At 51.4% G+C, this 26,222-nt stretch overlaps 1 protein-coding gene and 1 pseudogene across 5 annotated transcripts in view; one reads left to right on the top strand and one right to left on the bottom strand.

Moving 5' to 3' along the window:
* The window catches only part of DHRS7B (dehydrogenase/reductase 7B), a 43,633-nt gene extending 17,923 nt beyond the window's left edge, over window positions 1–25,710 (top strand). Inside the window, exons 1-8 of one of the 5 annotated variants that reach the window (XM_040245757.1) lie at window positions 4,491–4,837; window positions 6,456–6,591; window positions 13,953–14,131; window positions 18,355–18,464; window positions 21,117–21,333; window positions 21,670–21,762; window positions 23,761–23,913; window positions 25,258–25,710. In XM_040245757.1, the coding sequence (XP_040101691.1) occupies window positions 6,470–6,591; window positions 13,953–14,131; window positions 18,355–18,464; window positions 21,117–21,333; window positions 21,670–21,762; window positions 23,761–23,913; window positions 25,258–25,463 (1,080 nt within the window). In that variant the 5' untranslated portion in view covers window positions 4,491–4,837; window positions 6,456–6,469 and the 3' untranslated portion in view covers window positions 25,464–25,710. Of the gene's footprint in view, window positions 1–1,091; window positions 1,111–4,490; window positions 4,838–6,384; window positions 6,592–13,952; window positions 14,132–18,354; window positions 18,465–21,116; window positions 21,334–21,669; window positions 21,763–23,760; window positions 23,914–25,257 lie in introns of those variants that run through there. The other 4 variants (XM_040245760.1, XM_040245759.1, XM_040245761.1 and 1 more) reach the window with 4 other exon arrangements.
* LOC120867365 lies at window positions 8,490–9,147 on the bottom strand (annotated as a pseudogene).
* Window positions 25,711–26,222: the final 512 nt, after the last annotated feature.

Genomic DNA, 26,222 nt, shown 5'->3' with positions numbered 1-26,222 from the left:
CACACAACAGATTCCCCAACCTATGGATCAGGCAAAGGGACTGAGTACCTGCAGGGAATTTTACTTTGGAGGCCAGTGGGATTTGATTTCAGAACTTCCACAGGACTGGGGAAACAGACTCTTAGAGGCACGAACAAAACCTTGTGCACACCAGGACCCAGGAGAAAGGAGCAGTGACCCACAAGAGACTGACCCAGACTTGCCTGTGAGTGTCCAGGAGTCTCCGGCAGAGGCGTGGGTCAACAGTGGCCTGCCATGCGGCCGGGCCACTGAATACAACAGTGCTGGCATAAGTCCTCTTGATCCCTACCATGTTTGGCCTCAGGCCAAACAACAGGAAAGGAACACAGCCCCGCCCATCAACAGAAAATTGGATTAAAGATTTATTGAGCATGGCCCCACCCATCACAAGACCCAGATTGCCCCACAGCCAGTCCCTCCCATCAGAAAGCTTCCACAAGCCTCTTATCCTTATCCACCAGAGGGCAGACAGAATGAAAACCACAATCACAGGAAATTAACCAGACTCATCACATGGATCACAGCCTTGTCTAACTCAATGGAACTATGAGCCATGCCCTGTAGGGTCACCCAAGACAGATGGGTCATGGTGGAGAGTTCTGACAAAATGTGGTCCACTGGAGAAGGGAATGGCAAACCGCTTAAGCATTCTTGCCTTGAGAACCCATGAACAGTATGAAAAGGCAAAAAGATGACACTGAAAGATGACCTCCCCAGGTTGGTAGGTGTCCAATATGCTACTGGAAAAGAGTGGAGAAATAGCTCCAGAAGAAATGAAGAGGCTGAGCCAAGGTGGAAACAGTGCCCAGCTGTGGATGTATCTGGTGGTGAAAGTAAAGTCTGATGCTGTAAAGAGCAATATTGCATAGGAACCTGGAATGTTAGGTCCATGAATCAAGGTAAATTGGAAGTGGTCAAACAGGAGATGGCAAGAGTGAACATTGACATTTTAGGAATCAGTGAACTAAAATGGACTGCTCCTGCTGCTGCTGCTGCATTGCTTCAGTCGTGTCCGACTCTGTGTGACCCCATAGACGGCAGCCCACCAGGCTCCCCCATCCCTGGGATTCTCCAGGCAAGAACACTGGAGTGGGTTGCCATTTCCTTCTCCAGTGAAAATGGACCGGAATGGGTGAATTAAATTCAGATGACCATTATATCTACTACTGTGGGCAAGAATCCCTTAGAAGAAATGGAGTAGCCCTCATAGACAACAAGAGAGTCTGAAATGCAGTACATTGGTACAGTCTCAAAAAGGACAGAATGATCTCTGTTCATTTCCAAGACAAACCACTCAATATCACAGGAATCCAAGTCTATGCCCCAACCACTGATGCTGAAGAAGCTGAAGTTGAATGGTTCTATGATGACCTACAAGACCTTCTAGAACTCACAGCAAAGCAGGAAGTTAAGAGATACCTGGAGTAACAGGCAAGTTTGGTCTTGGAGTACAATATGAAGCAGGGCAAGGCTAACAGAGTTTTGCCAAGAGGATGCACTGATCATAGCAAATACCCTCTTCCAACAACACAAGAGATGACTCTTCCGTTCAGTTCAGTCGCTCAGTCGGGTCCGACTCTTTGCGACCCCATGAATCACAGCACGCCAGGCCTCCCTGTCCATCACCAACTCCCAGAGTTCACTCAGACTCAGATCCATCGAGTCAGTGATGCCATCCAGCCATCTCATCCTCTGTTGTCCCCTTCTCCTCCTGCCCCCAATCCCTCCCAGCATCAGAGTCTTTTCCAATGAGTCAACTCTTTGCATGAGGTGGCCAAAGTACTGGAGCTTCAGCTTTAGCATCATTCCTGCCAAAGAAATCCCAGGGCTGATCTCCTTCAGAATGGACTGGTTGGATCTCCTTGCAGTCCAAGGGACTCTCAAGAGTCTTCTCCAACACCACAGTTCAAACGCTTCAATTCTTCAGCACTCAGCCTTCTTCATAGTCCAACTCTCACATCCATACACGACCACTGGAAAAACCATAGCCTTGACTAGACGAACCTTAGTTGGCAAAGTAATGTCTCTGCTTTTGAATATGCTATCTAGGTTGGTCATAACTTTTCTTCCAAGGAGTAAGCGTCTTTTAATTTCATGGCTGCAGTCACCAACTGCAGTGATTTTGGAGCCCAGAAAAATAAAGTCTGACATTGTTTCCACTGTTTCCCCATCTATTTCCCATGAAGTGATGGGACCGGATGCTACGATCTTCCTTTTCTGAATGTTGAGCTTTAAGCCAACTTTTTCACTCTCCTCTTTCACTTTCATCAAGAGGCTTTTTAGTTCCTCTTCACTTTCTGCCATAAGGGTGGTGTCATCTGCATATCTGAGGTTATTGATATTTCTCCCGGCAATCTTGATTCCAGCTTGTGTTTCTTCCAGTCCAGCGTTTCTCATGATGTACTCTGCATAGAAGTTAAATAAGCAGGGTGACAATATACAGCCTTGACATACTCCTTTTCCTATTTGGAACCAGTCTGTTGTTCCATGTCCAGTTCTAACTGTTGCTTCCTGACACATGGACAATACTTTGGCCACCTGATGTGAAGAACTGACTCATTGGAAAAGACCCTGATTCTGGGAAAGATTGAAGGCAGGAGGAGAAGGGGACGACAGAGGATGAGACGGTTGGATGGCATCACGAACTCGGTGGACATGAGTGTGAGCAAGCTCCGAGAGCTGGTGAGGGACAGGGAGGCCTGGTGTGCTGCAGTCCACATGGTCACAGAGTCAGACACAACTGAGCGAGTGAACTGGTGGAGGATCTAGCTCCCTGAACAGGGGTCGAATCCAGGCCCCCTACATTAGGGGCGTGGAGTCTTAGCCACTGGACCACCAGGGAAGTCCTCTATTCTAACACATTTCAAAACACATTTTGTGTGTGTGTGTGTGTGTGTGTTGTAGTCCTTAGGGTTTTCCACAAACAAGATCCTTTCATCTGCAAACAAATAATTTTACTTCATCCTTTCCAATTTAGATGTCTTTTCTTTCTTTCTCTTGCCTAATCGCTCTGGCTAGAATTTTCAGTCTATGTTGAATAGAGGTGGTGAAAGTCAGCATCCTTGCTTTGTTCCTGATCTTAGAAGCAAAGCTTTCATTCTTTTATCATTGAGTCTGATGTTTGATGGAGGTTTATTAGTATATGACTCTTAATTGTGTTGAGTAGTTTCCTTCTGTTCCTAGTGCTTGCATCATGAAACAGTGTTAAATTTTATCAGATGCTTATTTCTTAATCAGATGCTTTTTCTGCATCAATTGAGACAATCATATGTTCTTATTTCCTTCAGTTGATGTGGTGTATTACATCGCTTACCTTCATATGTTGAACCAGTCTTACATCCCAGGAACAAACCCCACATGGTTGGGATGTATAATCCTTTTACTATACTGCTAAATTCGGTTTGTTAGGGGTTTTTTTGTGTCACTGTTCAAAAGGGATATTGGTCTGTAGTTTTCTTACAGTGTTTTTTCTTGCTGGTCTCATAGAATGAGTTAGAAAGTGTTCTTTCCTAAAACTCGGGTGTTGCAGCTGGCAGCTGCCCTGGGGTGGGCTGTGTGCGGTGTGGCCAGCATGCCTGTTTGGGTGGTTTGACTTTGAATCAAAGATTCAGGTGAGGCTTGTCCTCTAGACAGGCTACCTTATCACAAGTCTAGTCATTTAATTTTTTTTTTTTTTTTTTTTTATCATCAGTCTGTCTGGGCTGTGAGCTCTGTGAGGTCAGAACCTGTGTCTTACCGGTCCATCACCCTACAGCCCTGGCCCGCCCAGCTCCTGGTGCAAATGGCAGCCGATGCGCCATAGATGAATGGGTGGGCCAGAGCCATCCTGGAGCTGAGCTGAGAGGCACTGCACGTGACATGTGGTTGGAAAGTAGAGAGCTTGGTCTTTTTGCTGAACGGCCTTCAAGATGGCTGCCTGTGTGCAGTTCCTGTCTGAAATCCTCCCTGGAAGTGCTTTTTTTCAGTCACTTTATGAGTCAGCAGGACGTTAGCATTTACAGAGTGCTTCCCATGTGGTTTCTCATTGGAATAGTCAGCTCCATTTTGTACGTTAGCACAAGTTAGTTGCAGAGAGTAAATCTGCTCCCGTGTCAAGGACACAACAGGTGAACTTGAACTCCCCTCCCCAGTGCCAGCTTGGTACTTTTTCTGCTTTACCACTGCAATGACCGCCTTGTGTGGTTTCTTGTGGGGTGATGGTGCAGGTCTGGTGTGTGTTCTAGGAAGAGGGCGAGGTCACGTGGGCATCTTCTAAAATGAATACCAAATTCATTTTATAAAGCACGTTAGAAACCAGAATTGCTTTTCGTGACATGGTGTCTGGGCAGCTATCGTTAAGTGTTGTTTTTAAAAACCGAAGGCAGACTTTGGCCTGTAGCCTCCAGCATCCTGTGCTTGTGTCAGCAGTCCCCCTTCAGGGTCTGGAGCTCTGTTTGGCACCCCTCTTGCCACCTTCCCTGCCAGGCTGTGGGCAGTCGGTGCTTAGCGTCTTACTGCAGAGCAGTGCCCACTTCAGTGTGGTTGCTTTTCCAGGACGGGACGCCCCAGAGCTGGTCTGAAATACTCTCAGGCCTTCCTCTTGGTTCTGTCTTCACTAATGCTGGCCTGCACTCCTTTAAACTGGGGGCCCTAAGGCTGGCATCTCAAAATACACCCCAAAGGCCACCCGTCTGTGGCTCGTTCCAGCATTCCAGGGAGGGCCTGCTGACCTGAAGGTATCCTCTGGCCTTCAGTCTGAGTCACTCTGCTTCAGGTCAAAAGATCAGAGAAGATTCGGTGTCGGGAGCCGCCACTGGTGAAGCGCCTGCCGCCTGAGGTAGGTGCTGTCTCGTCTTCCCTGTTGAAGATGGCCTTCGCTGCTGCTTCTCGTACGCTTAGGACCACAAAAGAGTGGCTTCACTCTGTTCTTACTTTCTGAAATTAGATAGGTATTTTCAGATATGGGTCACAAGCATGACCTGTAGCTTAGGTCACCTTTAGCAGAACAGCTGTGTGGAATTAAATGTGGGCTGTGGGAACGGGAGCCTGACTCCTATCGCTGCCAGGCCCCTCCTTGCCGTGTGGCCTCCGTGTCCTGCCGCCCGGTTGGAACCCTTCTCTACCCTTTTGCCCCATTTTCTTGTACTTAACATGGTAAATTATTTCATGACTGACCCTGACAGACCTGAACTCATCATTATCTTTGACTTTGGAGGGTTCTCAGATCCCTGCCTTTGATTTTCAGATGTAGCTGTTAATGGTTTAATGTCTGTATGTGGTTTTTGAGTGGATTCTAACAACCTGTTTTTAGTGAAGTTTCAGTTGATTTTATTTTTGTAATTGAGAGAAGAAAGGGATCTTAGGAACCGATTCCATCTGTGAAATGCAGTGTAGGATTTTGACTGAAGGATGGAAGATGGAACAGATGGCATAAGCAGTGACAAGCCTACTTCAGGTTGATTCCTCGGAGCTCCAGAGTGAGGTTCTGAAAGCCCGTCTAAAGAGCCTCAGTAGAGAGCAGGAGAGCAGTGCACACCCACGACCTTCCTGCCTCCCGTGAAGGGGTTCTTCCACCTTCATGCGCTTGACTTGGGCCTGAAAACACCAGCCCATCCTGGGCTCCTGACTTGCCCTGGAGAGAGTGGGCGTGGCTCTCAGTGTGTGGTCGTGCTTCCATCAGTTCCAGTCCAGGGGACACCTGGCTGGTGTGTGCCCCGCCTCCCCTCTCTCCACGTGCTTCCCATCCTGTCTGACTGCACCTCGTGCTATAAGCTCATCTCCAAACGCTGGGAATCATGAGCAAGATTTTTTTCCCCAGTCCCCCCCCTTTTTTTTTAACCTCCAGTCTTGTATTCCATTTATATCTACAGCTAGCAGTTAAGCATTTTGATATAAAATGCAAAACATATAAACACATGTGCCATGTTAAACTGTGTCCCCCCCACCCACCAATACACACCCTTTGGTTTATATAGGAGATTTCTTTCCTGATCAGGAAATATGGCCAGCCGAGACTCAGTTCTTTTCTGCTCTTTTGCTCAGAGAAGGCCCAGACACCGCACCAAGGCCGCTAAGTTACTTCTGTGTCTCGCTCTCTTGGCCGCCCGCACAGGTGGGAGTGAGACAGAAAGGAGTTGGCACAGCTGCCTCTGAGAGTCTGGGAGACCCAGGGGCCCATTCGTGTGGCCGTGTGCATGGCAGAGCAGAGTGAAAGCTGGGAGATCTTTAAGAATTTGAAAAACTCCCAGAGTGAGATTGTCAGTGTTTGCAGCTTCACCTGTTCAGGGAAGTGACGCTGAAACTGAACTGACTCTAAATAAGTGGCTTGCTCTGGGGGGTCCCTTTTCCCACCATCGTCCTGAGTTGCTGTGCAGAGTGGGTGCTGGTTTCCAGTTTACTTTACGTTCTGATTTTGAGAACTTGCCAGACTGAATGCAGGTGCACTCTCCTTACAGAAAGTGGGCCGAGAATGGACCCCCTTCACCTGGTGCCATATTTGCCTCGGGCAGAGTGGTCCCCGGGGCCGGAAGACGCAGGCTGGCGAGCGATGTTGTGTCAGGGGCTCAAGGAACGCCAGATGTGTCCAAGACGGTGTGTGGCTTCTCTTGTCTTTAGCTCAGAGGTGCTGACTTGGGCTTTGAACAGGTGCATGGAGCTGTGTTTGTGTCAGTGGTGTGCTTTGCTGGGTGAGCTCATCTTCATCCTGCTCCTCCTCGGCTGTGAGGAAGGGGTGGACGGGACGTTGCAGTCCTTGTCCGCTCTCTCCTTGCTGTGTCGGCCTCCGTGACTGTTGTGGCAGCCACGTTTTCTTTTTTTTTGTTTTTAAACTTTGATTTGGTGTTGCGTTAACTTCTGCTGTATAACAAAGTGACTCAGTTGTATATATACTTCTTCATATTCTTTTCCATCATGGTTTATCATAGGATATTGAACATAGTTTCCTGTGCCGTACAAGTAGGACCTGGTTGCTAATTCATTCTATAGGTAGTAGTTTGCATCTGCTATTTCCAAGCTCCCAACCCTCCCCTCCTCCCCCCTTTCTCCCCTCGGCAACCAAAAGTCTATTCTTTACGTCTGACTCGTTTCTGTTTTATAGATGTGTTCGTTTGTGTCACGTTTTAGATTCTACATAAGTGATATCATATGGTATTTGTCTTTCTCTTTCTGACTTCCTTCACTTGGTATGATAATCGCTAAGTCCGACCATGTTGTTGCAAATGGCATTATTTCATTCTTTATGTGGCTGAATAACGTTCCATTGCGTGTGTGTTTGTGTGTGTGTATATACACCACATCTTCTGGATCCATTCATCTGTTGGTGGACATTTAGGTTATTTCCAGGTCTTGTAAACAGTGCTGCTCTGAACCTAACGATGCGTGTACCTTTCTGAATTAGTTTTGTCTGGGTGTATGCCCAGGAGTGGGATTGCTGGATCACATGGCAACTCTAGTTTAATTTCTTAAAGAACTTCCATACTGTTTTCCATACAGGCTGTACTAACTTACATTCCCACCAACAGTATAAGAGGGCTCCCTATTCGCCAGACCCTCTCCAACGTTTACTTTTAGTTGTGGCCCTTCTGACTGGAGAGAGTTGGCCCCTCACTGTGGTTTTCATTGGCGTTTCTCTCATGATTAATGGTGATGAGCGTCTTTCCATGGACCTGTTACCCATGGACGTCTTCTTCGGAGAAATGTCTATTTAGGTCTTCTGCCCATTTTTTTGATTGGGTTGTTTGTTTTATTATTTACTTCGGTGAGCTGTTTATATATTTTGGAAACTAAGCCTTGTTGGTCACATCATTTGCAAATATTTTCTCCCAGTCTTTTCATTTTTTTTTTTTTAGTCTTTTCATTTTGTTTGTGGTTTCTTTTACTGTGCAAAAACTTGTAAGTTTGATTAGTTCCCATTTGTTTATTTTTGCTTTTATTTTTATTTCTTTGGGAGACTAACCTAAGAAAACATTGGTACCATTTATGTCAGAGAATGTTTTGCCTGTGTTTTCTTCAAGGTATTTTATGGTGTCTTATATTTGGGCTTCCCTGATAGCTCAATTGGTAAAGACTCCACCTGCAATGCAGGAGACCCCAGTTCTATTCCTGGGTCAGGAAGATCCGCTGGAGAAGGGATAGGCTACCCACTCCAGTATTCTTGGGCTTCCCTGTGGCTCAGCTGGTAAAGAATCCCCCTGCAATGCAGGAGACCTGGGTTCAGTCCTTGGGTTGGGAAGATCCCCTGGAGAAAGGAAAGGCTACCCACTCCAGTGTTCTGGCCTGGAGAATTCCATGGACAGTCCATGGGGTCACAAAGAGTCAGACACATCTGTAAGTCATTTTGAGTTTATTTTTGTGTATGGTGTGAGGGATGTGTTCTAACTTCGTTGATTTACATGTGGCTGTTCAGGTTTTCTAGCACCACTTGCTGAACATACTTTTTTCCCCCATATTGTATGTGCTTGCCTCCTGTGTTGAAGATTAACTGTCCATAAGTTTTTTTTTTTTTTTACTTTTATTGCATTTATTTTTTGTGGCATTTATTCCCAAGCCATATGTTTTTGTTTCTTCAGTTTCCTCTGGGATATCTTTTTCTCTGTGCAAGCTCCTCTTCTGGTTTAGGAACACTCTGTTCTTTTTCAGTAAGGATCATCTCAATGTAGCAGGGAGAGCTCGGGTAGGGGCTGATCCAACCGTGAGCTCTCTTAAGTCCTGCGTCGCATCTTGGGGGCTTTGTTCACCTGGATGTGCTCAATGACCAGAGAATCTACATCTAAGCCCTTAAGTTCAGCATTACTCTCTGCATTTTTGAGCATGTGTAGTAAAAACTCAGCCCTCTTTTTGGGCCCCTGACCCTGCATCCAGCCCCACTGTTTGGCCTGTGCACACCTACCAACTCCACCATTGTGATGACGGAATGGCACGCATTGCTTCTTTAAAGTGACATCCTTCAGAAACTTGGTGGCTTTTTGGATATGCATACCCTTTATGGCCTGGGCAGTTTTCACGAATGTTCTTCAGGTGAACACGAAGATTTGAACCTCTTGATTTGCATGATTTTGTGGGGTTTTCTGGGTCAAGTGAATAGCGCACCATTTTTAGGGGTCACCTCAGGCTGCTTACTGGAAAAGTGTCCATAGGCCTTTGAATTTATTTCTGGGCTCTGTGTTCTTTTCCTGTGATCCATGTGTTTATTTCTGTGCCAATACCATGCTGTTTCGATGACTGTAGCTTTGTAGTATTATCTGAAGGCTGGAAAGTTTATGCCTCCTGCTGTGTTCTTTTTCTTCAGGATTGCTTTGGCAATTCAGGGTATTTAATGGTTCCATATAAGATTTAGGATTATTTGTTTTAGTTCTGTGAAAAATGTCATAGGTAAATTGATAGGGGTCACATTAAGTCTATATATTAGTTTGGGTAGCATGGCCATTTTAACAATATTCTCCCAATTGAAGAACACAGGATATCTTTCCATTTCCTTGAATTACCTTCTGTTTCCTTTATTAATGTTTTATGGTTCTCAGCATATAAATCTTCTACCTCCTTGGTCAGGTTTATTCCTGAGTATTTTATTTTATTTGTTTCATGGTATTTTTAAAGGGATTGCTTGTTCATTTCTGGTATTTCATTGTTAGTGTAAAGTGATGAAACCAATTTCTGTGTGTTAATATTCAGTGTTATTTATTTCTAAATTTTTGGCTGTGCGGGTCTTCATTGTGGTGCAGGCTTTTGTCTAGCTGTGGTGAGCTGGGGCTGCTGTCTAGTTGTGGTATGTGAGCTCACTGCAGTGGCTTCTCTCTTGTGGAGCACAGGCTCTAGGGAGCTTGGGTTTCAGAAGTTAGGGCACATGGGCTCAGTAGGTGCAGCTCCCGGGCTCTAGAGCACAGGCTCAGTAGTTGTGGTGTGTGGACTTAGTTGCTCCATGGCATGTGGAATCTTCTGGGACCAGGGGTTGAACCTGTGTCCCTGTATTGGCAGGTAGATTCCTATCCCCTGTACCACTAGGGAAGTCTGGGATATGGGATTCTGTCTCTTTCTTCCTATTTGTTACTTTAATTAAACCAGGAGGTTTATGAGTCATAAACATTAAATTATAGCAATATTTGATGAATTTCCTTTATTTCATAAACCAGAGACCCCTTCAGACAACCTTGGAGATCTGATTGCTGTGAAACTGATTCCTGGGCTTTCAGTTAGTGATGGGTCATGATGCTGCTGGTGGTGCCAGCTGTGTTTACTGAGCTCTTACCCTTGGCCAGGGACCGTACACATACTTCTATGTGTTAATTCATCCTTTGTAACAAACCTGTTTTACAGACCTCGCTTTACAAACTCAGGTGCCAAGACCCGAGCGGAGTGGTCCCCACTCAGGCTGGTAAGAGGCCGAAGCAGGTTGTGCCAGCCAGGCAAGGTCTCGTCTTTGAGCCCCTGTGCTGCCACCACCGTGTGTTTGTGTTCTCCAGATGGTCTCGGAAACCTCGGAATTTGGGAGGCAACAGGGCTGCATGCTGGTGCTTGGTGCTTCACTTTTAGCCTTCGGTGAAGCCTGAGATGAGCAGACTCCACAGGGCTGTGGTCTCCGGAAAGCTGAGCCTGTTGTCCTTCCATAAGCAGTATCCCCACCTCCTGGGCTTCCTGGGCAGTGGCTGGGCCTGGGTCCTTTGAGCCAAGCAGTGTGCTCCTTCTTGGGACCTACCTGGTATGAGGATCTGGGGTTGCCAAGGGGATAAAGCTCTTCCCGCACAGCCGTTCTCCTGGGTGGAAGTGTACCCACAGTGTTCAGGGCTGGGCCCTGTGAAGGCTCCCAGGCAGCACCCACAGATCCATGGGTGCCAGAGGCGCTCCTGCCTGCACTGAACCTCTCTGAGAACTTCCTAGGTGCCAAACAAAGGACGTTTAGGTCCTCACCTTGCTTCTGGAGATCAGCCCCACCTGAACGTTCAGTTGAGGGCAGGCATTGATGCCAGTCGTACCCAGGTAAAGAGCTAGGTGCTTTGGAAGCCACTTGGATTGCCAGGACATCCATGTGTGGGCTTGGCAGTGTTGGGTGAGAGGGGAATGTGCCCACTTAGCAGACAGTAGCTGAGGTGTTTCAGAAGTAGATTAAGGAGAGGTTGATAGGAAAGAGTCATTTTTGCAGATATTTGTCCACAGATGTTAATTTTTTATGCTGATTAAGAATTTAGGTGTATGGGAAAGGCAGGTGAAAAGTTAATCTGAATACTGAAATAGCTTCGTTGACAGTTCCGATTGGAACAGAGCCTGTAGCTTAGATCACGATGGCCCTCACAAACCTGGACGTCAGGGTCAGTGCAGCACAGGCACACACACACAGGTGGGCCCGTGAGGATTCCATGTGTTCCTACCTTTGAGGCACCAGAGTGGATGCTGTCATGGGAAGAGGGGAAACACATCCTTATATATGTGGGGCTGAGTGCTGAAGAATTGATGCTTTTGAACTGTGATGTTGGAGAAAACTCTTGAGAGTCCCTTGGACTGCACAGAGATCAAACCAGTCAATCCTAAAGGAAATCAGTCCTGAATGTTCATTGGAAGGACTGATGCTGAAGCTGAAACTCCAATACTTTGGTCACCTGATGTGAAGAACTGACTCATTGGAAAAGACCCTGATGCTGGGAAAGATTGAAGGCAGGAGACGGGGACAACAGAGGATGAGATGGTTGGATGGCATCACTGACTCGATGGACATGAGTTTGAGCAAGCTCCAGGAGTTTGTGATGGAGAGGGAAGCCTGGCGTGTTGCAGTCCTTGGGGTTGGAAAGAATCGGACACGACTTAGCAACTGAACTCAACTGAGGGCTTGGGATTGGGCAAGGACACTGTAGTCATTCAGTCTGACGAATGATTGAAGTCCCTTCTGATTTGCAGCCCTTCTTCTCTGAGCCCCTAATCTCATGGTCCTGGAGGGCCTGGGGCCACCTTCTCTGGGCGGCACGCACGGTACTGCTCCCCTCAGCTCCTCCTCAACGTGCCTTTAGGCCCGTGTCTCCCCTCTGGGCATGGGGGTGTGGGGAGTCGGGGGGTAAGTCCTGGAAGGAGTGGACAGTGTGCACGCTGTGTGCCCACTGCCATGGCCTCCCGATTTTTGGGGGGACGTGGCTCACCAGTGACACTGGGCGGGCACAGGCCACAGTGTGCAGGGCCTCCGCTCCAGGCCTGAGTCTGCGCCTGCATCGCAGAGGGTGCTCACCATGCTGTGAGTCCCTTGGGGCGTCCTGAGGCCCATAGCCACTGAGGACACCGTCCAGAGGATGTCTCTTCTGAGAGGAGTGTAAGGATTGTATGGCTTCCTTTTTCCTTTTTTACAGAAAAACTTTTCTCATTTCACAAATACCAGGAATTGGAAATAATATTCAGTTCAGTTCAGTCGCTCAGTCATGTCCGACTCTCTGCGACCCCATGAACCGCAGCACGCCAGGCCTCCCTGTCCATCACCAACTCCCGGAGTTCACTCAGACTCACGTCCATCGGGTCAGTGATGCCATCCAGCCATCTCATCCTTTGTCGTCCCCTTCTCCTCCTGCCCCCAATCCCTCCCAGCATCAAAGTCTTTTCCAATGAGTCAACTCTTCGCATGAGGTGGCCAAAGTACTGGAGCTTCAGCTTTAGCATCATTCCTGCCAAAGAAATCCCAGGGCTGATCTCCTTCAGAATGGACTGGTTGGATCTCCTTGCAGTCCAAGGGACTCTCAAGAGTCTTCTCCAACACCACAGTTCAAACGCATCAATTCTTCGGCGCTCAGCTTTCTTCACAGTCCAACTCTCACATCCATACATGACTACTGGAAAAACCATAGCCTTGACTAGACGGACCTTAGTCGGCAAAGTAATGTCTCTGCTTTTGAATATACTATCTAGGTTGGTCTGCAGTCACCATCTGCAGTGATTTTGGAGCCCCAAAAAATAAAGTCTGACACTGTTTCCATCTATTTCCCATGAAGTGATGGGACCAGATGCCATGATCTTTGTTTTCTGAATGTTGAGCTTTAAGCCAGCTTTTTCACTCTCCTCTTTTACTTTCATCAAGAGGCTTTTTAGTTCCTCTTCACTTTCTGCAATAAGGGTGGTATCATCTGCATATCTGAGGTTATTGATATTTCTCCTGGCAATCTTGATTCCAGTTTGTGTTTCTTGCAGTCCAGCATTTCTCATGATGTACTCTGCATATAAGTTAAATAAGCAGGGTGACAATATACAGCCTTGACATACTCCTTTTCCTATTTGGAACCAGTCTGTTGTTCCATGTCCAGTTCTAACTATTGCTTCCTGACCTGCATACAGATTTCTCAAGAGGCAGGTCAGGTGGTCTGGTATTCCCATCTTTCAGAATTTTCCACAGTTTATTGTGATCCATGCAGTCAAAGGCTTTGGCGTAGTCAATAAAGCAGAAATAGATGTTTTTCTGGAACTCTCTTGCTTTTTCAATGATCCAGCGGATGTTGGCAATTTGATCTCTGGTTACTCTGCCTTTTCTAAAACCAGCTTGAACATCAGGGAGTTCACAGTTCACGTATTGCTGAAGCCTGGCTTGGAGAATTTTGAGCATTACTTTACTAGCATGTGAGATGAGTGCAATGGGGTGGTAGTTTGAGCATTCTTTGGCATTGCCTTTCTTTGGGATTGGAATGAAAACTGTGGTATCAATTTCCTCGAAACAGGTTTCTGAGGGGACTCCGGTGGGTGCTGACACACTCCAGGAGCGGGTCCTCAGCCACCCAGCTCAGCCTGCGATGCCCACTTGTGTCCCTACAGAGAGGAAACTGGTTCTATCATGCTGAACGGTCCACACGGGTGCGGGGCCTGGGGAGATCCTGCTGGGCTCAGAACTGAGGCCCAGATGCGGGATCTGGGGTCTGTGTCAGACTCAGGGGCAGAGGGTGGCCAAGTCCCTGGCATCCCCCCAGCTCGTCACTAATTTATGTGCTTTGTTCTTCCAGGAAGAGTCTGCTGAGGGTGCGGGTCATGGACTTCATTACCTCCACGGCCATTCTGCCCCTGCTCCTGGGCTGCGTGGGCCTCTTCGGCCTCTTCAAGCTGCTTCAATGGCTGCGCATGAGGGCCTACATCCGGAACGCCGTGGTGGTCATCACTGGCGCCACGTCGGGCTTGGGCCGAGGTGGGTCGTGGGGCAGTGCTGTTGGGGAGGGGCCAGGGGCGCGGGTGCAGACACGTGAGGTCAGTTGGTGACTGGGCAGCGAGGGCCTCTCTGTCCCTGGTCCAGGAGGAAAAGGCCGTGGGAGCACCAGGGCTGGAGGTGGCAGCCAGGGAGAAGGCCACACAAGTGTGCGGGGCGGCCTCAGTGCCGGTCAGTGTGGAGATGGGTGTCTGTATGTGGTGGCACCCAGCTTCCCAGTTGTTGTTCAGTCGCTCCTTTGTGTCCAACTCAAAGAGGTCCCCAGAGATGGACTGCAGCACGCCAGGCTTCCCTGACCTTCACCGTCTTCCAGTTTGCTCAAACTTATGTCCATTGAATTGAAGAATGTTTTTGCTTCTCTGAGGGTCTTTACTGGATTCATCCACATCCCTGGTTTAAGGCTCTGGCGTCACCTTCTCCTCACTGCTCTTCACGGGGCCTCCACCTGTATCCGGGCAGATCAGGACAGCATCAACGAGGCATCAGCTGTTCCTTAGCTGGTCTCCAGTTAAGCTTGGTTCTAGTCTGGTTCTAGATCCACATGGAGCTTCTGGGTCCCAGGCTGCCCTCAGCAGTGTGCTAGTGCAGGTGTGTCGGAATCCGCACGTGTGCCATGCCACCCTACATACTCCCCATGCTGGTGCTCAGTTCCGTGGAAAGAGGCCGAGAGGCGCCCTGCGCTGGGGTATACCCAGCACCTTTGTGTCTCCCACCACGTGCTGGGACAGATGATGGGAGGCAGGGTCCTCCCCTCGGGGAGCCCGGGTCCTGCAGAGAGGAGGGACTTCTGCCCCTGTGTACCCCATGTGTTCCCCGCAGCCGGCAGGCACGGCACCCAGGTGTGTGCTGGCTCGGGCTCATCTCCCAAGTCCTCCACATGCTCAGAGAAGGCGTGACTCCTCCTGGGATCTGTAGGCAGAAACCTGAAGCCAAATGGGAGCCTGCATCTCCTCTCCCTGGGGAGGCGGCGACAGGGGCAGGAAGGGCCCAGAGTAGCAGGGCTGTGCGGGGGCTGCAGGAACATGGGGGAGCAGATGAGGACTGGACTGCTGGTGGCCAGGGGGCCTGCAGGCCTCGGGGAGCAGGGGTCCGTGCGTGCGCCAGCATGGTGTTCAGCTGAGGTCTTGGGGGTGACCTGAGGTCTGTCATCAGATCTCCCGGTCCCAAGCCACAGCCGAGCCTCTGACCTTACTCAGCTCTAAATATAGATTCTTAGCGGCCTCAGCTTCGCAGCAGAGGAGCGTTTTTTAAATGTCCTTGAAGAGCACCTGAGGGTTGGCTGTGCGGGAGAGGCAGGCTGCGGGGCCAGCGTGCGCATGCGCAGGGGAGAGGCCGTCCTCTCTTCGCCCGGTTTCTTCCGGCAGCACTGGGGCCTTTGTGGCCTTGCGTGACTGCTCTTCCTGCTGTTTCCTGGGTCTCATCAGAGGGCCAGGAGGCCGTGTGTCTCTTCCCCTCCGGCCTCAGTACAGAAACCCCTTGGCCACTGCCCATGGGTTGTGGGGAGGAGACCTCGCCCACCCTCGTGGCTCTGCCCACGTCGGCCACCTGGAGGCCTGGCAGACCTGCTGGGTGCTCAGACGGCCCTCTGTGTTCCTCCTGCTGTGTCTGCCGGCTTGTCCTGTAGATCACAGGGCACCCAGTGAAGGGACACATCTTGGTTCTGCGGCTGTGAGCAGCTGGGGGGCTATAAGCCAGCAGGGCTAGAGGCCTGGGGACTGGCTGGCAGCCGAGCTAAGTGTGCTCCTTCTCCCTCCACCCTTCTTCCTCTCTATCAGCTTTTCTCCCCAGTCTGTTTGCATCCCCGTCACTCCTGAACAAGCTCTAATTTCCTCCCTTTGTTTCTCTGAGATGTGGATGACAGTCTCCGAAGCCGTGTGGACCCCTGTGTCCCCCACCTTATGTCTTGGTGGCAGCTCACAGAATGTCCCCTGTGGTGGTCAGGTCAGGATGAAACGGGATGAGGAAGCCAGCAGGGCTTTGGGAATGGTAGGAAACTGGCCTCGGGAACGCTGAGGGTCTCTGTGAGAGCACCCCCACCCCTACCCCACCCCACCCAAGGAGACTCATCTGGGCTGTGGCCCAAGCAACCCACCCAGGGCCAGAGCAGGGGCTCAACTCAGTCTGGGTTTGAGCCCTTGGTCAGGGTGGGCTTCAGGGAAGATGACACCACACGACCTGAACCTCCTTCCAGAAAGCTCCACCTGGATCAGGGGAGCGAGCGAGACTGCCGGAGGAGCTGTGTCTGGAAAGAGGGCGTTGTCACCTGGAACCTCCCCCCTCCTTTCCTGAGGGATGCTGGCATTAGGCCCTCACTTTGGCCGGGGAAGGATGTCGCCTGGACCCCAGAGCCTCCTCCATCCCTGGATCCGTGCCCCTCCTGTGAGCCCACAGCACCAAGACTCCACTTGACCACTGGGCCCGAGACTCAGTCTGATACCTCGGGTGGCTGCATGGTCAGCTGGGGCGGTGGGGGCTGCACAGACCTGCTCGTGAGCACCTGAGCGAGGCCAGACCTCCAGTGAGGAAAGGCTGTGGCCCTTTAAACCCCACGTTTCCATTTTTGCCAACATCCAGTTTTTTAATTTATTTTTTGGCCTTGCAGCATGGCATGAGGGATCTCAATTCCCCAACCAGGGATTGAATGGTCGCCCCCTGAAGTGGAAGTGGGGAGTCCTCATCAGTAGACCACCAAGGATGTCCCTTGAGCAGTCTAAAAAGGCGGCTTAGAAACACACTTAGCCCTGGCTGGCACTTTCTGTCTGCCTGAGGCTGCTGTGATGCGCTCAGTCCTCACAAGAGGGAAGTGAGGATGTGGAGGCCTCTCAGGGAGACTGAGTCCGTCACAGGAAGTCTCGCTCACGTCCGTCCTCTTGACCTAGGAGCTTTGAGCTTCATGGCAGTCACCACTCGGCCGTGTTTGGTGCATCACTCCTTGCTCCTGCCGCCCTTCCCATTGTGGTCTTGGGGTTCCCAGGTAACCCTGGCTGGCCCAGTCCTGGTGATTCTGCCCCCACCATGGCCAATCTGGCCCTTCCCTCAAATTCTAACACCAGAGCTTGGAGGGAACGGGTCAGAGGGCCCCTTGTGGGGCTGGGGAGCGGTGTCTGTGGGACCCCAGAGTTGTCTGCAGCCCCATCCCCTGTGTGGAGAGGCTGGGGGATGAAGTGGGGAAGGGACCTGCCAGCATTCAGAGAGCTGGGCTCCTGCTGCCTGGGACCCTGTGCAGCCCACTCCTGTCCCCCTGTCTGGACCATTCAGCTCCTTCTCTGAATTTCTGAGCTGCCTGGAACCCTCCTGACAAGCCCGCTTTTTGCTTTGCCTCCAAAGAATGCTGATGTAGACAGGTGCCCAGGCAGTTTCAGACTCTGCCCTGCCACGGTCTTAGTTGTCACCTGGATGCCCTAGTGACTCAGAGGAGCCTGGTCTCACCCCCCTGCCCCCGATCATTTTAAAATGATGTCCCCCCTTATTGTCCCCCTGCTGTTCTTTAACCTCCTTGCAAGGCTGTCAGCCTCCCCACTTTGTCCTCACTGTGTGGAGAGGAAATGGCAACCCACTGTGGTATTCTTGCCTGGAGAATCCCATGGACAGGAGCCTGGCAGGCTACGGTTCGTGGGGTCACAGAGAATTGGACACAACTGAGCAATGTAGTGTGCAGAGAGCATGTGTCTATGAGCCCTTGGGCCTGGGCAATCTCAGGAGGAACAGCCCTGGGGGGGTCTGGGGGGTCTCCCCACCCCCTCTCACCAGAGTCCTATGTGTCCACAGAAGCGCCCCTGGCAGACATGTGCCTGTTGTATTGAGGTGACAGCAAACCACTGGCCTCGGTGAGGGGGTGCAGGGGAGCTGTTCTGGCATTGCTGACTGTTGGGCACGTCCCTTGCCTCATGGAGCTTCTTTGCAGTGACAGTGGGAATCCTGCTCACAGTGGGGGTCAGAGCTGAAGACTGTTGGAAAATCCTGAGCCTGGTACCCAACAGTCTGTCCCCCAGCTCTAGCCTCCCTCCTGCCCATAGATGTGTTGCAGCCCTGAACACGGCTCTGCGAGGGCCCTGACTCCCAGCCCCACACCCCTCCACGGCAGGGCTAGTACCAATGCTTGGGGAAGAAACGGCCCAAGGTTTGAGGCTGGGGAGCTGGGAGCTGAGCTGAGGGGCCGAAGGCCTGGGTCTGCCCAGACGACAGGCTGCTTTCTTGTCCCCTAGAATGTGCCAGAGTTTTTCACGCTGCTGGTGCTAGGCTGGTGCTCTGTGGCCGGAATGCTGAGGCCCTGAAGGAGCTCAGCCAAGAACTTGCTGCTTCCCGGGCTCCGGAGGTGAGTGAACCTGGGGGACTTGCCTGGGGAAGAGGTGCAGCCCGTCCTCTGCGGGTCTTCACAGTAGACTGGGCTCATTCCCACCACTCTGTACCACTGCATGCTTAGAGAGGTCTCTCTGCGAGTTCTCCCGGTGCCCCCCAGTACCTATTCATCTCTTTTTGGTGGTGGGAGGTTGGCAATGACTTTTAAAGTTTTATTTGTGGGCGAATACACATATTTACCGTCTTAACCTCTTCCAAGCTTACAGTTCAGTGATAGGAAGTGCATGCACCGTGTTTGTAATGATCACCTGTCTGTCCCCAACAAAACTTGGGTTCCCACTTAATCCACTTTTTCCTCCGCTTTCCAGTCCCTGGAAATGTCTATTCTAGATACCTCATAAAATTAAACTATTTGTCTTTCTATGACTAGCTGTTTCTCTAAGCATAACGTCTTCAGGGTTCATCTACCTTACAGCATGTGTCCGAACTTCTTTCCTCTTTCTGAGGGACTGGTATTCCGTTGTGAATACAGATGTCCCACACTTGGTCTGTCCATTCTCTTGGCGCACTGCAAGGCATCCCCACCTTGGGCGATTGTGAATAATGCCGATGTGGACACAGGTGGACGTGTGTCCGCTCCAGTCCCTGCTTTCAGCTGTTTTGGACATCCCTGGGAGTGGAATGGCAGGGTCTGTGGCAGATTTAGTTTAACCTTTTGAGGAACTGCAAACCGTTTTCCACTGCAGCTGCACCAAGTTACAGTCCCACCAGCACCGCACAAGGGTCCGGACTTCACATCCGGCACTTGTTTTCTGTTTCTTAATTATCCTGTCCTAGGAGATACAAGTGGAATCTCATTGTGGTTTTGACTTGCATTTCCCTAATTACAGGTGGTGGTGAGCATCTTTTCATGTGCTTATTTATATATCTCAATAGGAGAAAGGTCAGTTCAAGTCCTGTTCCTGATTTTTAATCAGGTTGTTGTTGAGTTCTGTGTATATTCTAGACATTGAGTGTGTGTGCTCAGTCATGTCTGACTCTTTGTGATGCCATGGACTGTAGCCCGCCAGGCTCCTCTATCCATGGGATTTTCCAGGTAAGAATACTGGAGTGGGTTGCTGTTTCCTTCACGAGATATTCCTGATTTAGGGATCAAAACTGACTCTCCTCCTCCTGCATTGGCAGGCGGGTTCTTAACCCTTAGACCACCAGAGAACCCTTGAGGCCATGTTTGTACAAGATGATAGGTAGGACTCCAGCTTCATTCTTTTGCACGTGGATATCTAGTTTGTCCAGAGTTCCTTTCCCTCTTGAATGGCCTTGGCAACCTTGTCAAAAATCTAAATTTGAGGGTTTATTTCTGAACACTTTATTCTGTTCCACTGATCTATATGCCTGTCGTTATGTCAGTACCATATTGTTTTAATCCACATAGTTCAGTAGTTAAGTTTCAAAGGCTGAAAGTGTGAATCTTCCAACTTTGCTCGTCTCCAAAATTGTTCTGCTATTCCTGAATAGCCACTGCACGTCTATATGGATTTTAGGATTTTTTTTTTTCCTGACAAAAATGGCATTGAGATTTTGATAGGAATTGTGTTGAGTCTAGATCACTTTGGATAGTATTGTCACCTCAACAATGTTCAGTCTTCCAATCCATGAACATGGGATGTCTTTCCATGTGTTTAAATTTTCATTTTTATAATGTGTCTTACCGCCTTCCATGTACAAATCTTTCACCTCTTTAGTTAGATTTATTCCTAAGGGTTTAATTCTCTTAGCTGCTATTATAAATGGTCTTGCTCACCTAATACCCTGTTCAGATTATTCATTGTTGGTATGTAGAAACATGGCTGGGTGTTTTGTATTTATCTTGTATCCTGCAGCCAGGACAAGAAGACACAGATTGGCCATCAGAACAGCATCCACCATTGGAACACAGCCCCAGTGTTTGGGAGACAGGGTCTTCCTTGGCTCCTGAAGCTGCACGAGAAATGCGGGTTGCCTTTCTCACAGCTTCTCATCACAGGGGCGTGGTCAACACAGAGCTTATGGTTGAAATCAGGCAACATTTTCTATACTTTGCTGGCTGAGCAGGCCCCCTGGAAGCTGCAAGTGTTCAAAGAGTTTGACCTCAGAGCTGAGGCGCTGCCATTGAGCTGTCCAGGCAGAGGGCAGCTCCCGAGCGTCCTCTCCAACTCCACACCCCTCCCTCATCTGCGTAGGTTCAGGGCATCCTCTGAGTCAGAATGTCCACTGGTCATTTTCTTCTTGCAACGTTCTTTACAGCTTTAGTGTGTCAGTCTTTCCCATGAGACCAGATGCTTTGGGACAGAGACGTGTCTGCCTTGCTTTTACTGTCTCCAGCATCAGGCACATAGGAGTGTATAACAATGTTTTGTGAATAAACTGACTTGGCTTGAGAGGCATAGCAGCTCTGTAACATGGGACAGTATACAGCATCCTGCTGGCCCAGGGCAGAGGGGGCCCTGCTCACCTCGGCTGTGACCCCTGCCCACAGCGCTGCCCAGGTCAGGTGTGAGCGTGACGGGCAGGCCACGTTCTTCAGGGAAGCTGCAGCCTGTCCTTCACGCTAGGCCGCCCCCACCACGAGGAGCCAGGCCAGACCATCACTCTGAAGGTATGTCTGGCTTCTGTCGCACTTGACCAGGTGCAGACACATAAGCCTTACACGGTGGCCTTCGACCTCGCAGACCCTGGGGCCATAGCAGGGGCTGCCTCTGAGATCCTGCAGTGCTTTGGCCATGTGGACGTGCTCATCAATAATGCTGGGATCAGCTACCGAGGCACCATTGTGGACACCAGCCCAGACGTGGACAAGAGGGTGATGGAGACAAACTACTTTGGTCCAGTAGCTCTGACAAAGGGTAAGACCTTGGGTCAGAAGGGAGAAGCGCCCAGGCAGGCTGGCATTGTTTCCATTTCCTGTGGCTCTTTCTTCCTGGACCTGCTGTCTTCCTCCACACTGGTGTCAGTGCTGTCCTTGCAACTCGGGGTTGGCTTTTCTGGGCCTGGGCCTGCGCTGTCGCTGCCTCCACGTCCCACTGTGTTTGGCGACCCACCGGGTGCAGGCAGGGCACAGCAGAGGCATGCTGTCGTCCTGCCACGGTTCTCCCAGCAGGGCACAGGGGCCCGAGCACTCAGATGTGGCCCTCCCCAGGCTCTCCATGTGAGCAACGGTGACCTCTGCCCTCTCCCCACAGCGCTCCTGCCTGCCATGATCAGAAGGCGCCAGGGCCATGTGGTTGCGATCAGCAGCATCCAGGGCAAGATCAGCCTGCCTTTCCGATCTGCGTGTGAGTGCTTCCTCCTCCCGTCAGGCGCTCCTGCCCCCATGTCCATTGCTGTTTACCCCTGTTGTGAAGACAGCAGGCTCCTGGTCCAGAATTCAGACACGAGGGACGCTCAGCACAGAGCATGTGGGGACCTGAGAGGCGTGTGCCCCTGAGTAGAAGCCTGGGCTCAGTCCCAGCTCCACTCCTCACGCCACGTGTGACTGCGTGCCAGGCCCCCTCCCAGTGCCACCACCACCATCAGCCCACAGGTGCTGCCCCTCCGTCCGGTTACTGCACATGCCTCCAGAGTTCTGCATGTGATGAGATGTGCAGCGCTGGGGCCCTTATATGCTGTTCTGTGCTTCCAGTATCCCGCTTGACAGTATCTTTCCACTCAGCTCCCTACTTGCTGAACGGATGGGCGTCACGTAACTCGGGAGTTGTCTCGGTGCCTGAGGGAACTGCCTTCCTCAGTGGCCAGCAGCAGGGATGTACTGCGTGCAGCATCCTTCAGGTTTCTCTCTGGGCACTCAATCGCTGTGAGAGGGTTTCAATAAGATTAGTTCCAGAAAGTGGGAATGCTGCCGGCTCGACCTCAGTTTAGACTCACCTCCCAGTGTGCACAGCTGTGCCAGGATGGTGGGACTGCACCATCACGGGGCACCAGCAGGCAGATTCTACTTTTGTTTAAAAATGTTAGAGGTAATGTCACAATTACCTCTAAACTGTCCTGGTAATTACGTTCTTTGGTTCACTGTCTGCAAGGAAACACTGTTGTAACCGAGCTCCCCACCCCCAGATACCTGAGGCAGCTGCAAGGAGGGAGTATGTGGAGGGGAGAGGGTGTGTGGAGGGGAGGGGCAAAGCCTGGCAAGGACGGCCACATGGCACTCTCAGCTGGATGCATCCCAGCGCTCCTGGTGCAAGCGTGTATCCAGGGCCAGCTGTGGGGCTTGTGAGCCCACACCAGCTCCCTCACCCCCGCGGCCACACTCAGGATGCCCTGAGATGCCATGTCTACACTTGTCCCGGGCTGGTGGGTGGCTTCCTCAGGAAATGTGTGGGCATCACAGCTGACAGCAGGGGCCACACCAGGCATTCGCAGGTGGCTGGGGGCGGGGGCGGGGTGCACAGTGCTCTTTGTACCGAGTTGTTTCTAGATGCCACTGGATTTGGTCTTTCTGAATTGTATCGTCCTCTTGGCTGTGACGGCGTAGGTCACACTTGGTCGGGAAGCTTCATAACCCCCAGGCTGGACAAGGTGGTGCCTCCTGGGCGCACTGGCCAACCCACAGGCAGCGCTCCCCAGTCGTGAAGTGTTGGGGGTGGGGGGCGCTTCATTCTCTCGCGGCTGTTGTGAGGCCAGGTGGGAGGATCCAGGAGGTGAGCACGTGGAACTCTGGGGACTCTTCCACACAAGAGGCTGCCCCGTGGGAGCTGACAGACTTGAGGAGGCCTGGCGTGGGTTTGCACACATGCTGCCATGCAGGCAGGGAGCATCCCTGGACATTGATTTTCAGCGATGAAACCTAAAACAACGCTGAGCCCGTTCTGTGGCTGTGACCCTGAGCCACATGGCAGCTGCCCAGCCAGCCTTCCGCACAGAGAGAACCCTGAGCATGAGTAACATGGACCATAGGAGCAGCCTGTGGCCATGTCCTCATGTGTGCAGGGACCTGGCTGACGTGAGACACCAGCAGCCTGGCCCCTCTGAGGAACTGCGCTGAAGGTGTGGGGAGGACTTTCGCTTTCTTACTCTAGTTTCTTCTCAACTATCTGAATGTTTTACACAGTAGACTTTTTTAACTTTTAATTTAGAGAATTCACACTTAGAACTTGCAGGAGCAAGAATGCCCATGAACCTTTGACCGTATGTGCTATGTCATGTTCTGTGTGAGGGAGTACATGTACGTTAAGATGCACAGGGTATTCCCTGAACTGGAGTGGGAGACCTGATGCCCTCCTGTTCAGGGTCCTGACCAGCATCATCCTATCCTCCCTGGTCACCGACCTTTGCAGACGCGGCCTCCAAGCATGCAACCCAGGCTTTCTTTGACTGTCTGCGGGCTGAGGTGGAACAGCATGACATCGAGGTGACGGTCATCAGTCCTGGCTACATCCACACCAATCTCTCCCTTAATGCAGTCACAGCCGACGGGTCCAAGTATGGAGGTGAGGCCCCAGCGTGCGTTCCTCTGTGAAAGCTCCCTGATGATCTTACAGTTTTCATTCAGAGTATCAGTTTAAACCACCTGACATTGTGAGGTTGGTCATATATACTGATGACCGACCTCAGCACCAACCATCTCTACCCTGAACCCTGCAGGCTGGAGGAAGTTGTGGGAACAAGCCCACACCAGCGCTTGGGAGACGCTGACAGGACTCCAGCTAGCCCGCTGTTAGTGCTAAAGTGACCAGGCCAGGTCTCTTCCCGTGAGGTTCCCCTGCAGTGTTGGGAGGACAAGACTTCAGGGGTAGGCAGAGGCCAAAGACAGCACAAAGGTGACCTGCAGTCACCACTAGTGGCTGGATCGGCAAGGCCCAGCATGCAGGTGGGGCCAACCAGGACCAGCTGGCTTTTGCCTCCCCAGCTGGTGGACCCATGAGTTGCCTTCCTGCGCTTGCTCAGGGCCTGCCTCCTGGGACATGCTCCTGGGAGTATGCTGGGTGTTCAGCAGGGGCTTCCTGGCCAAGTCTGAACCAAGACCACCCATGCCCAGGACAGCAGCCCCCTCACTCAGCAAGGCAGCAGAAGCCGTACAGAGGCACGGGGCTGGGTAAGTTCATATGTATTTATTCCCAGGATGGCGGCCACGGCCCGTGACTTGTGGCATCTAGTTCCCTGACCAGGGATTGCACCCATGCCTCCAACATTGAAGTAGAGTCTTAACCACTGCACCACCAGGGAAGTCCCAAGAATCTTTCTTAACGATTTCCTCTGTGGCATTTAAAAATGAGCAGCCACCAGAAACCTACTGTTCTGTGTTGATGGTGGAGGAAGCCGGGCAGCATCGTGGCGGTGGGTGGCCTCCCCTCTGCCTGCTGCTCCTGCTTTGTGGGCACAGTTCACCAGTGACAAGGGAAAAAGTAACATCTTGTGCCCCTGCATTGACCTCTGGTCCACAAAACCAACCAAGGCTTCCTTCCTGCCTGTCACCCATACACCCAAGACAGAGGCCGTGCCACCTGCCTCGCTCCTCTCACTCCAGCCAGCGTGCTCTGCAGCCCTCCCACCCACCTGGCCCCCTGCCCTGGCACAGCACCCTTAGTCACTGGTTACCCCAACTGGCTGAAATGCCCCAGGTCAGGGAGTGAGTGAGCATCTGCTGGGCACCCCCTGGCTATGGACCGAAGTTCTGAGCTGTCCACCTCCCTCCTTGGACTGCAGGGATGGTCACTGCACCTGCTGCCCAAGCCCCTGGGAGAGCTTCCTGGGGGACCCAGTGTCCAGAGTTGACTCAGGTCCTCCTTGGGGCTTCTGCCCCCAAGCTCAGTGAGTTTCCTGTTTCATTTCAGTGATGGATGAGACCACGGCCCAGGGCCGAAGTCCTGTGCAGGTGGCCCAAGACATCCTGGCTGCTCTGGGGAAGAAGAAGAAGGATGTGGTGCTGGCTGACCTGATGCCTTCCCTGGCTGTTTACCTTCGAACTTTGGCTCCTGGGCTCTTCTTCAGACTCATGGCCTCCCGGGCCAGGAAGGAACGGAAGTCCAAGCACAGCTAGTGCCCGTCCTGGTGGGCAGGTGGGGCAGTCACTGCTCCATGGGGACTGTGTTGGACTTCTGCCTCATGGGTGTGGAAGGAGGGAGACACGTTTTCCCTGCAAACCCCTGGCCAGGCCTGCTGGTGGGGGACGGGAACTAGGAGGACGGCTGGGAACCAAGAAGGGTGAGGGACAGCTTCCTCCAGGTGGAGGGTCTAAACTCTGGGACATGAAATAAAGGAAGGAGCCTGAGAGCTGTGGTCCCCGAGGGCAGGCAGAACTACGCCTCTTTCATACCTCAGCCTCTGCATCTTAGGGTCAGAAGACACCCTCATGTCACCTGAACCTGATTCTCAGGGAGGAGGCAGCGGCCTTCACGTTGTTGACGGGACCCCCAATGTCTTGGTCAACGCAGCAGATGGTCAGCATTTGACTGGCCTCCCTGTTGTTCAGTGCGTGGAAGCTGCCCTCCTGCACCAGGCTTGTTTCAGTGACAGCTTCTGCTCAGCTGCCCTGACGTGGCCGCTGTTTGTCTGCCTCTGGCCACCTCCCCCAAGTCTGGTCTGCAGGCAGAGCCAGGATCCCTTTCCAGATCTGGCCCCCACTCCGTTCCAACCCCACAGGCTCAGGAGGGTGGTGGGCACTGCACGGTGGACACGAGGTCCAAATCACTGCCAGGTTACCTGTGGACCATATGCCACCCAGCTGAAGACTAGCATTCCCAGGCCTCTTGGAATTAAGTCAGAGTTTCTCTAACTATTCTAAAATTTTTGGCTCTCC

Source organism: Oryx dammah, unplaced genomic scaffold, assembly GCF_014754425.2.
Source record: "Oryx dammah isolate SB20612 unplaced genomic scaffold, SCBI_Odam_1.1 HiC_scaffold_8, whole genome shotgun sequence".
NCBI lineage: Eukaryota > Metazoa > Chordata > Mammalia > Artiodactyla > Bovidae > Oryx > Oryx dammah.
This window is presented reverse-complemented; position numbering and strand designations above follow the sequence as displayed.